Raw genomic sequence first — 17,898 nt, forward strand, 5'->3', positions numbered from 1 at the left:
CCTTACCTGACTTCCAGCACTTCTCTGGGTCTCACGAGCCAAGCTTGGCCAGCGTTTGAGGGATTATCTATTGTAGACGCGCTTGGAATATATCGTTTTTTTGCTTTTTGGTGACCTTGGATGCGTTGTGCGTAATTTGGTAATGATATCTCTCCACTAAACAAAACAAAAAAGAGAATCTACATGGCGGCTTTAGAATGCTATATATCCTCAACAGCGAGCAGGACGGACTGCTCACAACACATGCGCGCGCGCACCCATCAACACGAGCGGGTCTTCCGAGCCCGAGCACTCCCGAACACGGAGCCCCCCTTTGCACTTCCGAACTCTTCGAACCCTGCATGCGATTCCTTCGGGCTTAGCAGTCAGCAGCAGGCGATAGATTCCACTTCTACCCTCTGCCTCTTTTTTCCGCCTATAGCTGCTTGCATGGAGCGGGGTGGATTGACAAGGTGAACTACTGAACCAGTGGACTGACAGGACACACAGGGTGGAGAAGGCAAAGGGGTTATTCTGTCCAATAGGGATCTGACTGCACGGCTGCGAGGCCGACACGCGGGCCATATGGCGATTACAACCTGCGGGCTTCTGCAGGGGTGAACGTGGTCAACCTCATTCCGATACTGCCATTTTCTTGTCAGAGTTAAATTCATTTTTAGGCTGGGGATGGTTGGCGGATAGCGGATAGTATGTTATTCACGAATGAAAGAGGCTTGCATCATAGCAGAGGGCTAGTAAGGGGATATGAAAATAAATTACCTCTATCTTGATGTGTTTAAAAGCTCTCACCCTGTGATTGTTTTTATTGCACTAACGTTTGTAAATGTAGATTATTACGTTTTAGAATTTGTGACTAAGTCGGATGCACTTGGCTTTGTTTCTTGGCCGTTCCTTTTGTGCGTCTGAGTGTTATCTGCCTACGCTCAGACAACACAAAGAAACACACACAGACAAACACACACAAACACACACACGCACACAGTGAGAGAGAGAAATAAATAGAGAGAGAGGGATAGATAGAAAGAGAGGGATAGATAGAAAGAAAGGGGGAGAGAGAAGGAGATATAATGTAGGGAGAGGGAGGGAGAGATACCCACACGAATAGTGGGAAATTCAATTATGCTGATGCAAATGTGCCACGATAGTATCCGATTTATTTTTAGTCCTGCATGAAAAACCTTGCCTTTCTTCTGAACATTTCCGGCTTAGTACTCTTATCGCTCTCCTGCAAGCTCTTCAGCCGGGTGAATATTCTCCTTGCAGCCTCTGGATACGGTTTCACCGGTCATTTTTCATGCGCCTTTGAATTGCTACTCTTGCAGATCATTATAAATTAGCGCGGGGCTTCATATTGATTTATTTCCGAAGGGGTAATCATTCCTGCATTACTGAAGGCCGGGGAAATACCTACCTGGCCAACCAATACCTACCTACCTGGCCCTCTGAACAGAATTAGGAGTTTGAAATAGACTACTCACAAGGATAATAATAATAATAGTAGAAGTAATATAACTTGGGGGAAATAACAGCTATTCTTTTCAAGTTTAAGACTCAAGTTTAAGACTAATCTGACCACTAGATTTATATTTTATCTGTATTTTCACCTGTTTTTAATAGATGGTTTGGGGTGCTAAATTATTGTGTAGCTTTTGGGCAAGTCATTCAGTAACATTATATCGAAATTGTATTAGGCTACTCGTAAGCTATTATGTTACATTTCTGCTCAATATTATGGCTAAGGGTGGTCAATGTGACTGAAATAAAGAGGATACATATTACGCTTATGTTTTACAGGCATTTGGATAAGTGCAAGATATGTTAGATGGTTAGATTTCCATTGCTTAAAAGTTAACCTAATGCTTTCGATATTTGTTTACAATGAAAAATATCGCAAATATAGAGCTACGTTAGATCGAGGTAAGGACAGGCTTTAGATGGAACAATTATCTCTTGTTTGGATATATTAAAACAATCCCATGGCGTTTTGTGGACCCTCTTGTCCAGGCTTTTATTTGGTGGATACATGTGTTACTTATTTACGCGTGAATTAATTATTAATAGTACGTCTTTTGTTCTTTGTCCACAGGAAAAGTATCGTGTTCTAGTGAATCTTTTATCGCCTGCAGTGTTATGTACCATGCATGCTATTTTACATACAGGTTCCATTATTGTTTTTATAGTACAATGAGTGTAGTAAGCAGTGTGGTAGTCCATTTATAATTGTTAAAACAAAGTGCAACAATCGAATTTAAGCTACCTCCAAAACACTAGTATGTAAACATAAAAACTATGCTATGCTATGCTTATGAATGGTGTATTCTTGGAGGGTCGCGCCTTTTTGTGAGAGAAGGGCTCAATATGGCTGCCATATATTTGTATTGTTCCCAACGCTGTTGAGCGGGAAGATGCGCTCTTGCTGCCTCGTCTCTTATGGGTGGGATTCTAACGACCTTGTCTGGGACACACATGATAAACAATAATCCGACACACTTACTGTATACACACATAGAGCCCTATAAAGATAAACATATACAATCTGGACGCCGTGAATCAGTTGCAGGTTGTTGAAAGGTTTTGAAGTGCAGTAGCCTATCCTATAGAATCGAACCGAAGAGCCATTCAAACAAAGGGCCCACTTTCAGCTTTCAACCTCTAGTTAAGGCAGGGAGGGCCATATAGAACATTTGCAATAGTATTATACTGATGCTATTATAGAAGCCTCATAACCCACTGTTGCTACCATTACATGTTACTTACAAGTGTTACTGTTAATCTATTTGTAGCCTATTTACGTGTATTAGAGCTGTGCGTAATGTTAATAGTTCGTTTTTTACTATGATGATGATGATGCACAATTGTTTCCACCCAGAATCTGAGCACCCAGCCTAGCTACCCATCTGACTGGCATTTGGAATAATTTTTTCCAACGCTGGGCTGTCATTGAAATCAGACATGAGGCGGTTTCAGTGAGCAACCGTGATCTCTTACACGCACAATGTCCCCTTCTCATCGCCCCCTGAGCATCCACCGAAATGAGCTGGAATATTGTTTTTGACACAGCGCCCGACAACAAGTAGCGCCGCTGGAATATACATTTTGAAAAGTGCTGCCCCTCGCTGCTATGCCCATTAATATTTGATGGGAGCCACAGAGTTGTTCTAATTTTGTTACACAAAGGTTTACACTAGCGAGGCGAAGGGGAGGATTGTGGAAGGAGCCAGCCATGGTAATGACATTTATAAGCTGCTTTTATATTCATGAATACAAAAAAAAAAGCACTCTATTATAAATATGTATTATTATCATTATTGTTATTATCAGGCCTATTATCATTATCCGACAACATACTGATTTCATTATATGTAATGTCATCCTTTTTCAAACCAAAATGTGAGTAAAGCATTTTCAAATGGAAAACTGTTGCAGTCTTTGTCTGTCTTTGTAGTTTTCTCTTTCAGTAGCCTCAATGCAGCATACACATATTTTATATCCACACCAAAATAACGTTAACGCGTCATATACGACATTGACTACGGTTAGCCCAGAAAATAACATATGCCCCCCCCCCCCCCCCCCCCCCCCCCCCCAAAAAAATGCCACCACAACCAATAAAAATGATGCCTGTGCTATTCTCACAACCTGCAGACATTCGATGGCATAATGGACACAATAGTACACTAAATAATAATAAAATACTATCTTCTGTTTGCTAAACACCACCATACTGACTGACATAAGTTATCGAATGTTGCATCATTTCATGGTCGAACAAAATCCACAGAAAATGTATCGAAAAAATATGTCGGAAAATATTCTAAAAATGAATCCTTCAGTCCCTTTAGCTATGCTCGTCATGCCACCCCTCTATACAACACAGCCCATCTAGCTGAATTATAGCCCTACTCTTCTCCTACTAAGTTTGAATTCCAATTAAGTTGTCTATCTATCTTGTCCAGAAAAACGTCTGGAGCTCAGGTATTACACCCCTGGCTATGACTAGGCCTATGCTGGCGAGCTCTGGCGCTTTTATGAGATTCACATGGCGACGAGGCGTTCCCGTTTTGCCAAATTTAAACAAATCTTCCCTTAATTGGTAATCGCATATGCAGTAACTCAAGACCTCCAGCTACTTAGCCTTCATATTAGTCGCTGATCCATTGCCGTAAATCGCCCGCGATAATCAACTGCGGGGGGGAGAGAGGAGTGTGAAAAAGGCAAACGCTTTTCTCGACCGGCGAGAGACAAGAAGCACCGAAAAAGCCAGAGTGAGAAACGAAGATCCAGGAATCTCTTCCTCATTCCCGTTTATCATCACTCGCCAATCATTTTCCCCGAGAAATGATTTATCGTGGAGACGGCCATAAACAACACAACTGCCTTACAAACACACAATGGCAGCCCGCTGCCGCTGACACACATATCACTATAAATCAAGCGAAGTAGCTGGCTGAAAAGAAGAGAGAGGGAGAGAGAGACATGCAGACATGAGGAAGACCGAGATGGGATGGGGGACGGATGAGAATAGTAATACGGCTGCTTTTAAAATATATACATCGCTATCATTGCATTGCAACACAGTGCAGTACTATGACATGTAAAGGCTACTATTGTGCATGTAACCAAGGCTGAAGTCAAACGATGGGATGATGGGTGCAACCACATGCATGATGTCAAAGTACGGCAAGATTAGTATTTTTGACATATTTACCACAATATTACAAACAGCATATAATTCATTGACTCGGGTAAGCCAACGGCGCAGCAATGCACTTGCGTGGAAGTGGCGTCCCCGTTTCCGCTATACTCACAATGTCCACACGACGAGAGACTCCCGTCCAAATTTGTTTTATTGCAGCCTCTGTGTGTCTCTCCCCTCTCTTTTTTTTCATCCGCTATAGGGCTTGTTTTTAAAAGGACAGTTGAATTTCACGTCAGACACAAGGAGACCATGTCTGCGATATTCCTGACGAATACATATCTATTCTGCAACCTCTGCATTAATTATTTAATGAATCACGTGACCAGGAGGGGATGGGGTACCTCTCCTTGCACGCTCCCCGGACCACTCTGACCCAACACTCCAGAGCCCACGTTCTAACTTAAATCTTTTACAGAAATATGCAATAAAGACTAGCCTATAGGCCTGCACCGTTTACTCTACAGCTCTTTGTGAAAGGGAGAAATACGTCTTATGCTATGTGTGTGCTATGTAGGCTACTGAAAGAAGTTGTGGTAAGTGGCCATATGAGAGGGATGACATGATACGAATAGAGGAGGATAGTGAAACTCTTGGGTGCGTTCGTTTGGTCTTTATTCCTTACCTTTGTTTATGTATTTCGAGATAAGGGTGTTTTTATTTCGATTAAAAACAAGCCATCCTTATTTAGATATAGATTTATGCACAGAAGGCGTACACTAAAAGCCAATGTTGTAATAACTTGTTTGCTTGGTCTATTGTTGATTTTATTGATGTCATGTTATTCGTTGAAGCCCTTGTTGGTTTGCACAAATCTTTTGTTTACACAATAATTAAATACATCTTTGGCCATTCTGGAAGAAATGAAATCGATGAATACGCTCTTTCACCCACAGTCAATTTCATAATAGCACTATCGTTACTGATGGTGATTCAATACCGCAAAATTGCTAAAAGATCAAAGAAAACAACTACCTTTTTGTGGTATCCTTATTTTCGAATGACTTCGATAGGAGTTGTGAAGTGATGGCACACATAGCTGCGCCAACGAGATCTCTAAATAGCAGGCATCTAATTATTAACAAGTTTGGTGGAAGCCCGTGGCACGAGGGTGATTAATTTTTACAGGGACCATTATGGAGCGAATAAAAGACAGGTAGCACGCGGCAGAAAGGAGAGAGTTGTATGGGGAGAGACCCTGCCGCAAGCACTTAGCAACAATGGTACCAATCCTTTGGTGTGCTCTGCCATTGCACTCACTCAGAACAATAGACCTGGGGCTGTGTCCAACAAACCCATGCAGCTATGTCTAAAGGAGAATCCTGAAGGTCAAACAATAGCAGGACTTGGTGCTGTGCCTACGAGTACCAGAGAACAACAGAACACTGAAGCTGCTTCCCTTTTCCCCAGGAATATCGTAAACAAGAAATTAAACAGCTTGAAGGGAAAACGGCACAAACGGGTTTGATATCAAATGTAATTACCCAGAACTATTTAGGAAAGAAATCAACGCTGTGTAGATAAGCTATTTTGCAGCTATAACTTTGCCCAGCAGGTTCTTTGAAATATTTGCGGTCGGGGGAAATGTGAACAATGCACGCAATATAGGCCTACATGCGGATGACAGAGTAGAACAATACAATTGTGCATATCAGATCAATCGTTATTGTATCATTATAGTAGATTTGCTCTCTTCGATAAAAGAATAGGGGAGACACAAAGGTACGACTGGGAAACATAGAAATCCAAAACTGACAACACATTTCAAGGAGTTCCAAAAGATTTCACACATAATTTAAATCAAATATTTGCAGGGGTGATAGCACTATTAATGATGGCTATAAATTATACTGATCACAGTAGGCCCATACAATCGCAACCAAGATTACCACAATAAGAACAACAAACGAATACTACTAACAAAAAATGGCACCATATTGTGTAGCCTAATTGTTATAATAATATTGACATCAACAACAACACCAATAGCTTATTGAGGATAATAGTGATGATTATATAGGCCTAATAATAGCCTAATAATAGGGGGGGGGGGGGGGATACGTTGCAAGAAAAGGTTTAAGAAAAGTCCGTGATCGATGGGAACACCCAAAAGCCTTATCCTTGTAAATGATTAACCTAATCACTCTGGAATTGAATAAAACTGCATATAAAAACTGAAGTGTCCATAAAAAAAGCAATTGAAATATTCTGTAAATAAAGAATTGCCTATATGTGGGTTACTATTGCTTACAGAAGACATCATAATAATAATAATCATCATCATCATCATAGTAATAAATAGTCAATCAAAATAAATCTACAAAAATATCAAACAGCAGTCCATGAAAATCAAAGCTGAAGTTTGGCTATGTAAACACAACGATTTGCTAAAGGCTAGGTTTATATGGGGAAGCAGAGATTGATTTACGAAGCCCAACATCCCGGCCTTTATTGGGGATCGTAAATCTGTCAGAGCCGGCAGGACACACACAATCTTTTTTCAAATATATTCTGAGAAGGACATGGACTCCATAGGACAGCATCCAGCCAGTATGTAACATAACCTGGTATTATACTAGAGTTATTTTAGGTATGTTTCAATCAATACTGTATGCTTCTGAAAACTATTCTAAATCTATGGAAGCCAGTCTGAAATATGATAAAACATGAAGGTAGGCCTACATGATGAACGGTATCAAGGTATTGGCGTTGCGATCATAATTATAAAGATGAATTATGGATGCTGTTAGTATGTACTGTAGCCTTTGTATGTATTTACTCTATGTCTGTCTGTCTGTCTGTCTGTCTGTCTGTCTGTCTGTCTGTCATTATTTGTGCTATTAACATTAGCAGGATAATTAAAGTAGCAGTAGTAGGCTATAATAATATCAGTATTCTTAAAGTAGTAGTAGCTAGTAGTAGTAGTAGTAGCAGCTAGTAGTAGCAGTAGTAGGCTATAATAATATCAGTATTCTTAAAGTAGTAGCAGCTAGTAGTAGTAATAGTAGCTAGTAGTAGCAGTAGTAGGCTGTAATAATATCAGTATTCTTAAAGTAGTAACAGCTAGTAGTAGTAGTAGTAGTAGCTAGTAGTAGTAGCAGCTAGTAGTAGCAGTAGCAGGCTCTAATAATACTAGTAGTAGTAGGCTAAGTAATAGAGTAGTAAAGAGGCCAGCTAGAAGTATGCTATAGATAGGAGCAGTGATATTATTCATTTCATTATCCATTATTGTCATGCATTACTACCCTTGAAACCAAAACTTATTCGCTAAAATAGTAACATGGAACTTTTATTTTCACATTCCGCATTTGGTGATTATATGATGAAACAGCATCATATTGAGCCACACATTCAGTAATAGCCCATGGGTCCACAATGAAAAGGGAAAAGACTCCAAAGAGAACAACCACTATTCTAGGTAGCTTGTGCAAGTTAACATTTGTGCACAATGAATGTAAGCTGAGGCATTAGTGTTCACAAAACAACACCCTACACATATAATACAGTAAAACGTTATACTGTACTATGTATTAGTGGACAGTGGGTTAGAAGGGGGGTCGTTGCTGGCAGCAGTAACAATGGTGCTTTGCTTTACTTAATGAAAACGCTTCCAGCTTTTGCACACAAAGTGCGCGTGCGTTAGCTATATATCTATGTGACTACATGGCGCTGACCTCCGCTCCATGGCTGTCCACAATAATAATTCAGCAATGCGCGGAGGCTATTTGTTTCGCAATTAGCGGTGTGATCTGAAACAGGCACCACACCACCGCAGCTCTCCGGGCCAAGCGGCAGAGGCTTCCAACAAATCTTGGAGGGGTTTTAGGGCCAAGGAGAGAGGGAGCGGGGCTGGAGAGGGACTGAGGGAGCATGATACAATGCAAGGCGTTGGCATACCATATAGTAGTCGTATCTGGGGGAAGAGGGAGGGGGGGGGGGGGGGGTATAAAGCCCCATGACTTCCTGTGTAAAGCTGAAGCTGCTGAAATGTACAGCCTCACTCATAGCGAGGCCTATCAAGGAGATGTGAGACACAACTCAAACGTCTCCGAAAGCAACCAGAGGCTTAGCCTATATATTTGTGAATCTGAGGGGAACGAGAAAGAAAAAAACGATCCATGCAGCTAGATAGCTCTGGTGAAGGGCACCGCTGTCTGTTTTCTTAAGGCCCTGTTTGGTTTACGTGGGTGTCTGAGACGAGATAGCACCGTGCCCCGAGGTTACAGTGACCTGGCCGCGGTGTTATGACTAACTCGCCCGGGGTCTTTGTTGGAAATGTAACATGGAGCGGTGTCCAGTCTGCGAGGGGTCAAGGGGTACCAAGGGTCAGTCTGTGACTGTCCCCTGGTTGAACTCGCGCTCGGACAGGCCATTCTGTTGTCAATTCCACCCATCGATTTTTTTCTCTCTGCCTCTCTCTTCGATACCAGTCCCTATATTTTTACAATGTGTGTTCGGTTACTTTAACACGCATCATGACACACAGGCCCGCAGAGGGAGCAGAAGCCATAGCAAAACCTATGGACTTTTTTTTTATATATATCCACAGAGACTGATTTGAATGAGTCAACCAGCAGTGAATGCACTTCTGAGGCATTCGTGCTCATCTAAGCAAACTACTAAATGCAATAGCGCTGCAGAGATGTGCTACAAGTCGTTTATTTTGAAGTAAATTATAATTTTTTTAGCACTCGGTATCCCCCCATGAATCGTTCTTTTGGTTTGACCAATTGATCCTCTAATTACTCATAGCCAAGCCTCTGTTGCATTTACGCACCTGTATATAAACGATAGGACTTAGCCTTCATATTCAAATTCAAATCTAACTGCAGGTAACACTAAAAAAGTATATTCAATTCGAAAATATATAAATAGGCCAATTATAGGACAGTATTCTAATAATGTAAATATCCGAACCCTGGAAGAATGCAGTGTCAAGCTTTGAAGACATGTATGCTGTCCATTCCAAAAGGCCAACATTATGCATGAGGGTGTAGGCCTATTACAAAGCCTACGCACCCATATCCATATATATAATGTACTAAAACCATAGGCCCATTGAAATAAGAAACAAATAGAGAGAGCAAGAGAGGAAGAGGGTGAGCGAGAGAGACGTCTGACATGTTAATACAATTTCAGAGGTGATGCTTGGAGCCCAAGAGAAGTAAACAGTTGCACAAATTCTAAGGAAAACGCAACTTCATTTCTACCCTCCACACCGATCATGGATACACAACAGCATGGCTCCAAAAGCCCCCACACTATATCAAAGCGACCATAAAACCTACCTAGCCTTCCCCCCGACCACAACAAATGCGCGCCTGTTACCCGGCTGTGAAAGCAAGGGCTATAAAGCAATAAAACTCCAACCAAAGCATACCAACGAAACAAAAGTCATTACCTTCGTCGCTGCCATCCTCGGTAATGCGAAGATTCTCAATGCGTTGGGATTCTATGGGGATTTTCTTCAAGAAAAAAGTTTTCTTGTGGCAAGACTTGGTCAAAAAGAAGGTGCTGGGTTGAGAAGGGGGGGGGGGGTTATCTTCAAGTGTCTTCCAAGACTCCTCTCCTCTCCTAGCAGAAGGTCCGTGCAGTTGTGCTGCTGAATGACAATAGAGGAGAAGAAGTGTTTAAAGAGAAGAGGTGATTAATGATTTTTCTGTATAATTTTCACATTTTTCTTGGCTCTGTCCGCAAATAATGGTGGTGAACTTTTGGGGCCCCTTAGAAATCTGTTCGCTCCTATTCACCCTCCGAAAGCAGAAGTTAAGAAATAAAAATAAAGGATAAGAATAGAATTCTAAGGTGCATATTGTATGTGATGTCACACGCAAATTCATTTATTTCACTATGCAAGTGCTTGGGGGCTTTTTGTGTGAAGACACATGTGCGTGGGGACCAATGTATCTATTCAAATAAACGACGTTTGAACTGTTGTGAATATAACAACATTTGGACATAATATCACATGCCATCTGAGAAGTATAGAGACATTGCCTAAGGCCCCACATGAAAATCAATGGTGTGCATCTATGTGTGTGAGCTGTAATGCCTACCATCAGTTTCACGCGAAAACACATTTTAGAACTTAAAAAAGAGCGCATTCAAAAATACTACGAACGAATTCGATAGTAGGCCTATCACATTGTATGTATTTCAATGGTACCATGTGTGTATCTTTGTCTGGACTTGCTTCAATGTCTTGAGGCATAGTAGGCCTGTAGGACGCTGGGGGTTTTCAAAAGGCATTTCATAAATATATGGTGAGAAATATAATCACATCAAGTGATTGGAGGGGGCTATATGGCACAAGGGCTTACATCTACCAGCAAGTAATAGAAAATCTTCTCTGTTCCACAGAATGCGAGCAGACCAATTTGAGGCCACACTTTTGTTTAAAAGTTCAACACCCAAACGGAATGTTATTTTCTTCTGCTCTATATTTTCGATACCTGCTCTAAGAGAAGAAAATGAAAATTAATACAAGAGCCGCGCCTTACAAAAGAAGCCATTTGTCTTCTTGATTATCTATTTGGTTGTCAGGGTTTGAGCTATGGCACCGACCCGCTCCTTTGTAATTTAAAAAAATACACAGCGAGCCAGCAAACACCGAGAAACTGTTGTGCAAAAATTAGACTCATTAAAGCATTAAAAGCCCACGAGCCGAGAACCTATTTAGCATTTTTTTCAGAACGAGGATCCATATTTTCAGGCTGTTTTCAGCACCAGTGAGCACCGTTAAATTAACGAGAGAAGAGAGTGAAACGAAGGGGTTTGTGATTTAAAACGAGATTACAAGGCATAATGTACCAGGATCACTCATGACCATAAGATATAAATCACCACGGAGATGTTCAGTGTTTTTTTTAAAGACAGGCTACAAAGAAAGGCAAACGAAAACCCACCATGGGAGGACGAAATTATTATTATTATTTTTTTTTTAACACATCCCTTGCTATTAAAGGAGCTGGTCTGAAGAGAGCGACTTATCTCAGTATCTTTTGGACCCATAGCATTGGGGAAACAGCGGCAGAGGGAAAGGAGGACACAAAGAGGATAGATGGATGCTTTTTCAGCCATTTATTACATTTCTATAGCTATTTACAAATAATAGGTAGACACTGAGGAGAAAGAGCAGAAAAAGAGCAACATTCAATTATGGAGGAAGAAAAAACTAAAATTTCGACATTATCAGCGACAGGACTGATCTTTGGAATGTAAATAAAAGGAACACATACAAATAAAATACCCAAAATGGCACATGGTGAGAAGAAAGCGAGAGAGAGAGAGAGAGACAGAGAGAGGGCGAAAGAAAGAGGGAGTGTGTGCGCATGTTTGTGCCAAGAAAGGATACCAGACAGAAAAATATAAAATATCAAATAAATGTGTATTCAGTCATGCAATATACGCACCTTTTTCTCTTTACAACCCTGGCCAACAAAATTGCTTAAATTACATTTCACTTACAAGAAATGAATATGTTCGTATTGCAGATACTTGCCACAAAATTCAAATGAGCTCAACCTGTCACTTCATAACACAAGGCAAGAAAATAATGAACATAAGTACAACTGAGGTAATTATAATAGCTAGGTAGTACATTGTAGTGCTGTGTTTATAATGCTTAGGTAGGCTTGTACCAGATTTTGGTTCATATATGTAAGTATTCTATAAGTCCAGGTCCATCATTCCACTGCGACGACTGTCCTTTGTTAATACCGTGATTTACCATCTTTTGTTCAAATGCACCCTGTCTTTGCTAGAAACAAAGAAGGAAAAACGAGTCCCTGTAAAAATGAACTAGCAACGGACCTCACAATCGTTGTCAGTCTTAATATATAAACATAGAATATAACTGAGATTCAGCTATATTTTCTCTTACAAAAAACTTCATGTTCGGAGAACATATTCGGTGTATTTTTTAGTATTGAGGAGAGAAAAAGGAGTAAGAAAACGGCTCTTGACGAAACAAGAGGGCTCATTTATTAAACACAACGTTGGACGTCGAGGTAATGGGCAGGCCCACGGTTCATCCTTTGTACTGCAGAGTAAACATGACAAATGGGGCCGAGTTTGGCATGATTAAAGATGAAACACGGATCCATCTTCACCAAATCTGAAAAGTATCTGCCGCCTTCTGTTCTAATGGAGGGGGAGAGAGAAAGAGAGAGAGAGATAGAGAGAGTAGGAGAGGGGCACGGGATAAAAAAGGGAACTGGATCAGGTTGTGAACACATCATTGGAAGTGTTTGTGTTTGAATCGTCTCCCCTTCTACATTTTTTGAGATACACATTTACTCTTCTTCGTTTTTTACTCCCCCTTCTCTTTCCCCGCACATGTTCTATCCCTGTAATTGAATTAAAGAGGGGAGGTAAAAACATGGTGGAATCCATGTATCCCACTCCAGAAACGGAGGTTTCAAAGTGCATGGTGGGTGGGTGGTGGATGGTTAGGGGAGGGTGGAGGCTATAGGCTCGGTGGAGGCCCGCTGGTTCGGTTCTGAGAACTCCCCAACGCGAGCCCGCTGCTTTGCGAGTTTGTGTTGTTGGAGTTATTGTTGGAGCGGATCTTTGTGTTGGGCAGCTTGTGGTCTTTCTTCCATTTCATCCGCCGGTTCTGGAACCAGATTTTGATCTGGCGCTCGGACAGAACCAGGGTGTGGGCGATCTCCACTCTGCGTCTCCGGGTCAGATAGCGATTGTAGTGGAACTCCTTCTCCAGCTCCAGGACTTGCTGTCGCGTGTAGGCTGTCCGCGAGCGCTTGGGCTCACCCACCCCTGTGTAATTTGGATTCACTGTGGGACAGAGAACTATATATTACAGGCCATCCCCAAAACACACATGTATCGCATTTGTAGGCCGAAACAAATATTATTAAATGTTTTTTTTATTTTATATTATATTAAATCGGCCTCAGAACGTGTCACAGGGTAGGCCTATATAGACATAACCTTGCTGGATTATGTTATGCAAAATTCTACAAGTAAGCCTAAATCCATGGATGCTCATTGTATTTTCTTTACGTTTACTGTGAATGAGGGGCGCATGAGGGTGTTATTATAGTCTGAATGGGTGCTGGATAATGATTCAACTAATTCAAAACAAAACAAAACACAGTAACCTATCTAAAAGTAAGGCCCTAACTCCTTAATTTTTAATTTCTGGAGTATGGCGCTGGCATTATGCACAGGGCAAAGTCTTTAAACAGTGACTTTACAATAGTCTCATTTGTCGTTGTCTGAATGCATGCCCTAGTTCTCAAAGCACACACTCTAATTATTGCAGAATAGTTGTGTGGGTCCATAATAGAGTTCAACTATTTGCCTTTACCATCAGTGTTTTACTGAAGTCTCCATAAATATGAATATTTTAGCTTCCATAAAAGTTTTCCATGAACAATAGAGAGGCGACAGAGGAAAGTACACGTTTGTACATCCAACCACTTAAAATCAAATTACCAAAGCATAAAACTTAACTTATGGGATAGTCGAGTCGTCATAAAACCAATTTTAGGAGGAAATTAGAAGGGCTAGGTTGCATAGACTTCAAAGGTACTTGGCGAAGAAGTGCAATAAAAATTTATGGTGGATGTAATTATATTGCCCTGCAAACAGCCGATCGTAAATCTAGACCAAGGGTTACTTCACGAGGGGAGATAGACACTAAGCTTCCCACCTTAGGTAAACTGATTCAGGCTCACAAAGACGCAGACTAGGAAGAAGTTAGCAGCACTTACCGATGTTTACGTGGACTTTTTTCATCCAGGGGTAAACCACGGGATCCTTGCGAGAGCTGGCCGTGGAAGGGCTTTGGTTGAGGGGATTCTGGCCACAGGCGGGTGGAGGGCTTGGAGTTCCGGAGTCGCAATGGTGGCTAGGCTCCGGGGCAGGGGTTGAGAGTCCGGCTGGGGGGAGGACGTGACCCCGTGGAGATATCACCACCGTGGGCTGCCCCGGACCCTGGCACGTTGTGTAAGGCGGGTCGGTGCAGCCTGACCGCTGGTTGTAGATCGACTCATTCTGAAAAGCAGGCTCTCGCCTCTGGGCGCTGTAGTAGTCCGGAGAGTGACTGGGTAGGTAGTCATTCTGTGAATATTCCTCGCAGGGTGGAAACTTGGGGTCCACATAGTTTGAGTTGATCAAATAGGAACTCATGGCCATTAATTTCTTTGAATTGCACACAAAATATACTAAAATTTATATCTATCGCTTTACTCGTTTTCCTGTTTCGTAGAACCCTCCTACTTTCTGTCAAGTGAACAAAGTTAAGAATCCATGTGACAGCAGGAGCCAATGGCGTGGATCCTGACGATTCCCGGATAAGGAAATAGGATTAGCCATACCCGCACATCATCTGGGCATAGTTTGTGGCATCCGAATGTTGCATACTTTTTTGCACACTAGCACGCTCGCGAAAAGCACGAATCAAAACAATAACAACCTGAAGCAGACACGCCAGAAATACATACCACCGGAGTTTCCAAACGTCTACAGAGCAGATCAACTAACCAACCCCCTCACCTGTCCAATTCGTGATACAGTACATAAACAAGAAACGAGTTGCGTCCCAAGCTTGATAGTTATTCACTCACTATTTTTTTATTATTTTGGATGGAGCTTTTGAAAACAAGGGCTGGGAAAAGTGATCCCGTGTGCTCGTTCTTGCCAAGCTTTTAAATGCACTCCCCAATAATGGTGAGAGAATGCCCTGGCGTGCGCTGCGTGCAGCAGAAGGCTGTCAGAGATGAATCTAGGCTTGTTTAGGATCGATAAAAAATTCATCAACTAATTCAGGTTACAAAGCCTCCTAAATCACAGCTAGACCTTTGCATTAAAGCGAGTTCACCGTCAGTTCCCCCTAAACACCACGTTTATCCTGCACACCAATTTACACACCTACCTTGCATAGTAATTGAGACCAGGCGCCCTTGCATTGCCAACCGAATAATAGTTTTGGTCCTTATCAGGGCTCCATTCTCCTAACCCATGCAATGTTATCGATGGAATAAGGCTCCATGCATGGTGAGTGATCATGCGATAAACTCCTTTGTTGTCCAAATGGACTGTTTCTCAATCGAAATGGTGGCACCGTGAATACGCTTTTCAGTGGAAGACAAGCAAATCACAGCACTTGACAGATTAACATGGCAAATAAAACCCATTATAACTTTCGGTTCACCTTTTCCACTGAAATGATCAACAATGAAAAACAATAACAAAGTATCTCACCCCATTAGCCTACATTGGGATAATATATCCTAATGGTACAACACAATTCAAATAAACATCAACTGACAGTCTTCTGTATCCATCGATGGCTTGTAGTGTATACATCAACTACATACTCCCTTAGATACGAATTTGTGACCGTGAGTCTGTTCACACAAATCCGGATCTACAGGGTATATATAGATGACAGGTATTCTCCGGACAGGTATTGAAAGGGGCTGCTCACCTTGACTGCGTCATGTCAACGTGCTACGCCCAAAGCAGGCTTCCTTCAAGTGTGTCAGCAATGTGCTACAGCACTACATAATGAAAGGTGCATTGCTCGCAAACATAGCTAGCTCGTGATGTGCAGGGACCAACTTTACAAATTCACATTTGTTTCTTCTATGCATTTATGTTTTTAAAAAGACATCATGACTCACCAAAATATATTGCACAATAGGTGAATGGCATTGGGATTTTGAGTAACCACAATATAATAGTAAGAGCAAATCAGTGAAAGTAATTGGGTTTAAAAAATATTTATATTCAGGGGAGACTGAAGCTCACACTTCTACAATTAAAAGAGAAGGGGTAGCTCGTTTATAACCGAAGCCAGTAATCCATTTGACAATGCAGAGCGAACAAAAGCCAAGTGAATAAACTTGAGGGTGTGCGGGATGATAAGATAGCCAGCTCCTTATCGACTACTGTACACAATATTGACAAGCAACGATACACATAGTAAGAAAGCTCAAGTGAGTCAAACTTCAGAAAGGTCAACCGATGCTCGAGCCCAGGCTATAATACAACATTTGTTTTTTTTATGACAGGTCATTTTTGTTTACAAGTCACCGGCAAACACCACTCAAACTGCAATATCCGGATGTAGGGTATATAAAACAATAAAATATGCACGAAGGAAGAAGTGGCCAACTCCTCTCACATCCTTAAAGCAGCACAGCAGAATTTACGACCTTTTTAACAAGTTTCCCCCTCACAACAAGCTCAGAGTCTCTCATTTCGATTTTAAACGTCCTGGAAAAAAACACATATACTCATTCTGGTTACTCAAGACTCAAACCTTACGAAGAAGCAAGCATATACAAAAGGCTAAAATATCATCAATACTATCAAGGTAAGACCTGTGTACGACAGCATTTAGAACCACAATAATCTTCTACAGAGAATACCATTTGATGTCGACTTCATTGTGAGAGCTAAATGTGTGTTAAATGTGTTGTAAACAATACCTAATAGAAATAGGTTGCGTTGGCATTTTATATCTGTAAATGACTTACAGAGTTATATTAAAATGCTAATCAAACGATGTTGAAATATTTCGGATAAAATGTGTGTATAGGCTACCCCTGAGAATGATAGGCCCAGGCTACATGTGAAATAGTCTCTGAGCACAGCTTTTACTTTCCAAAAATAAAATAATGTACATACACATTAAAACAAAGACCTTCACCTCCAATCAACCTCAAGCATGTTTCTCAAACCATCCTCTGTAAGAGGCATTTCAAATTAGATTCACATACACATTTTTTAAAATGAATTGCAATATTGACTTAGAAAATATATTTTTTACATATTCAAATATTTATTGAGGAGAATATTTATATATTTATTGAGGCTATTTATTTAATGAGGAGATACGAGTTAATAATCTAACACGATACCAGTGTTAGAAGAAGAAAAAAGTAGGCATATTGATATTTCATAATCCCATGTGTAGGCTACTCATATGGTGGAGAATTAAAATAATTTGAAATATCTTATATTGTGCCATTATTTAATAGGCTACTAATAAGTTAGAGCGATAAAACAAGAAAAAAGCAGGCATATTGATATTTCATAATCCCATGTGTCCATTTTAGTCTATAGATATATCTCAAAGTGTTCATATATCAATGAGTATAGGTTATTCTTTGGATGGGTCTTTGTTTAGAAATCGCAAGGGCTCTTTGTTATGGAATTTGGGACCAATT

The 17,898-nt window shown here is 41.0% G+C and overlaps 2 protein-coding genes across 9 annotated transcripts in view; both read right to left on the bottom strand.

Annotated features, from left to right (window-relative positions):
* The window catches only part of LOC110538088 (homeobox protein Hox-B3a), a 56,727-nt gene that overhangs the window by 14,729 nt on the left and 24,100 nt on the right, over positions 1-17,898 (bottom strand). For 5 of the 8 annotated variants that reach the window (XM_036938131.1, XM_021624677.2, XM_036938129.1 and 2 more), the window contains exon 2: positions 10,098-10,298. The gene's annotated coding sequence lies outside the window, so the exon portion shown is untranslated. Of the gene's footprint in view, positions 1-6; positions 1,002-4,708; positions 4,981-10,097; positions 10,299-17,898 lie in introns of those variants that run through there. The other 3 variants (XM_021624671.2, XM_021624674.2, XM_021624669.2) reach the window with 3 other exon arrangements.
* LOC110538090 (homeobox protein Hox-B4a) lies at positions 11,762-16,050 on the bottom strand. Its single transcript, XM_021624678.2, has 2 exons — positions 14,434-16,050; positions 11,762-13,492 (listed from the first exon to the last, which is right to left on the bottom strand). Exons 1-2 carry the CDS (start codon positions 14,855-14,857, stop codon positions 13,164-13,166), a joined length of 753 nt encoding a protein of 250 aa, XP_021480353.2. The 5' UTR covers positions 14,858-16,050; the 3' UTR covers positions 11,762-13,163.

This window comes from Oncorhynchus mykiss, chromosome 12 (genome assembly GCF_013265735.2).
Source record: "Oncorhynchus mykiss isolate Arlee chromosome 12, USDA_OmykA_1.1, whole genome shotgun sequence".
NCBI lineage: Eukaryota > Metazoa > Chordata > Actinopteri > Salmoniformes > Salmonidae > Oncorhynchus > Oncorhynchus mykiss.

Excerpts from the sequence above, each read along its gene's own strand:
- LOC110538090 (XM_021624678.2), bottom strand. The coding sequence starts at position 14,857 with ATGGCCATGAGTTCCTATTTGATCAACTCAAACTATGTGGACCCCAAG. Across the intron at positions 13,493-14,433 it reads AAAAGTCCACGTAAACATCG|TGAATCCAAATTACACAGGG; the intron begins GTAAGTGCTGCT and ends TCTGTCCCACAG.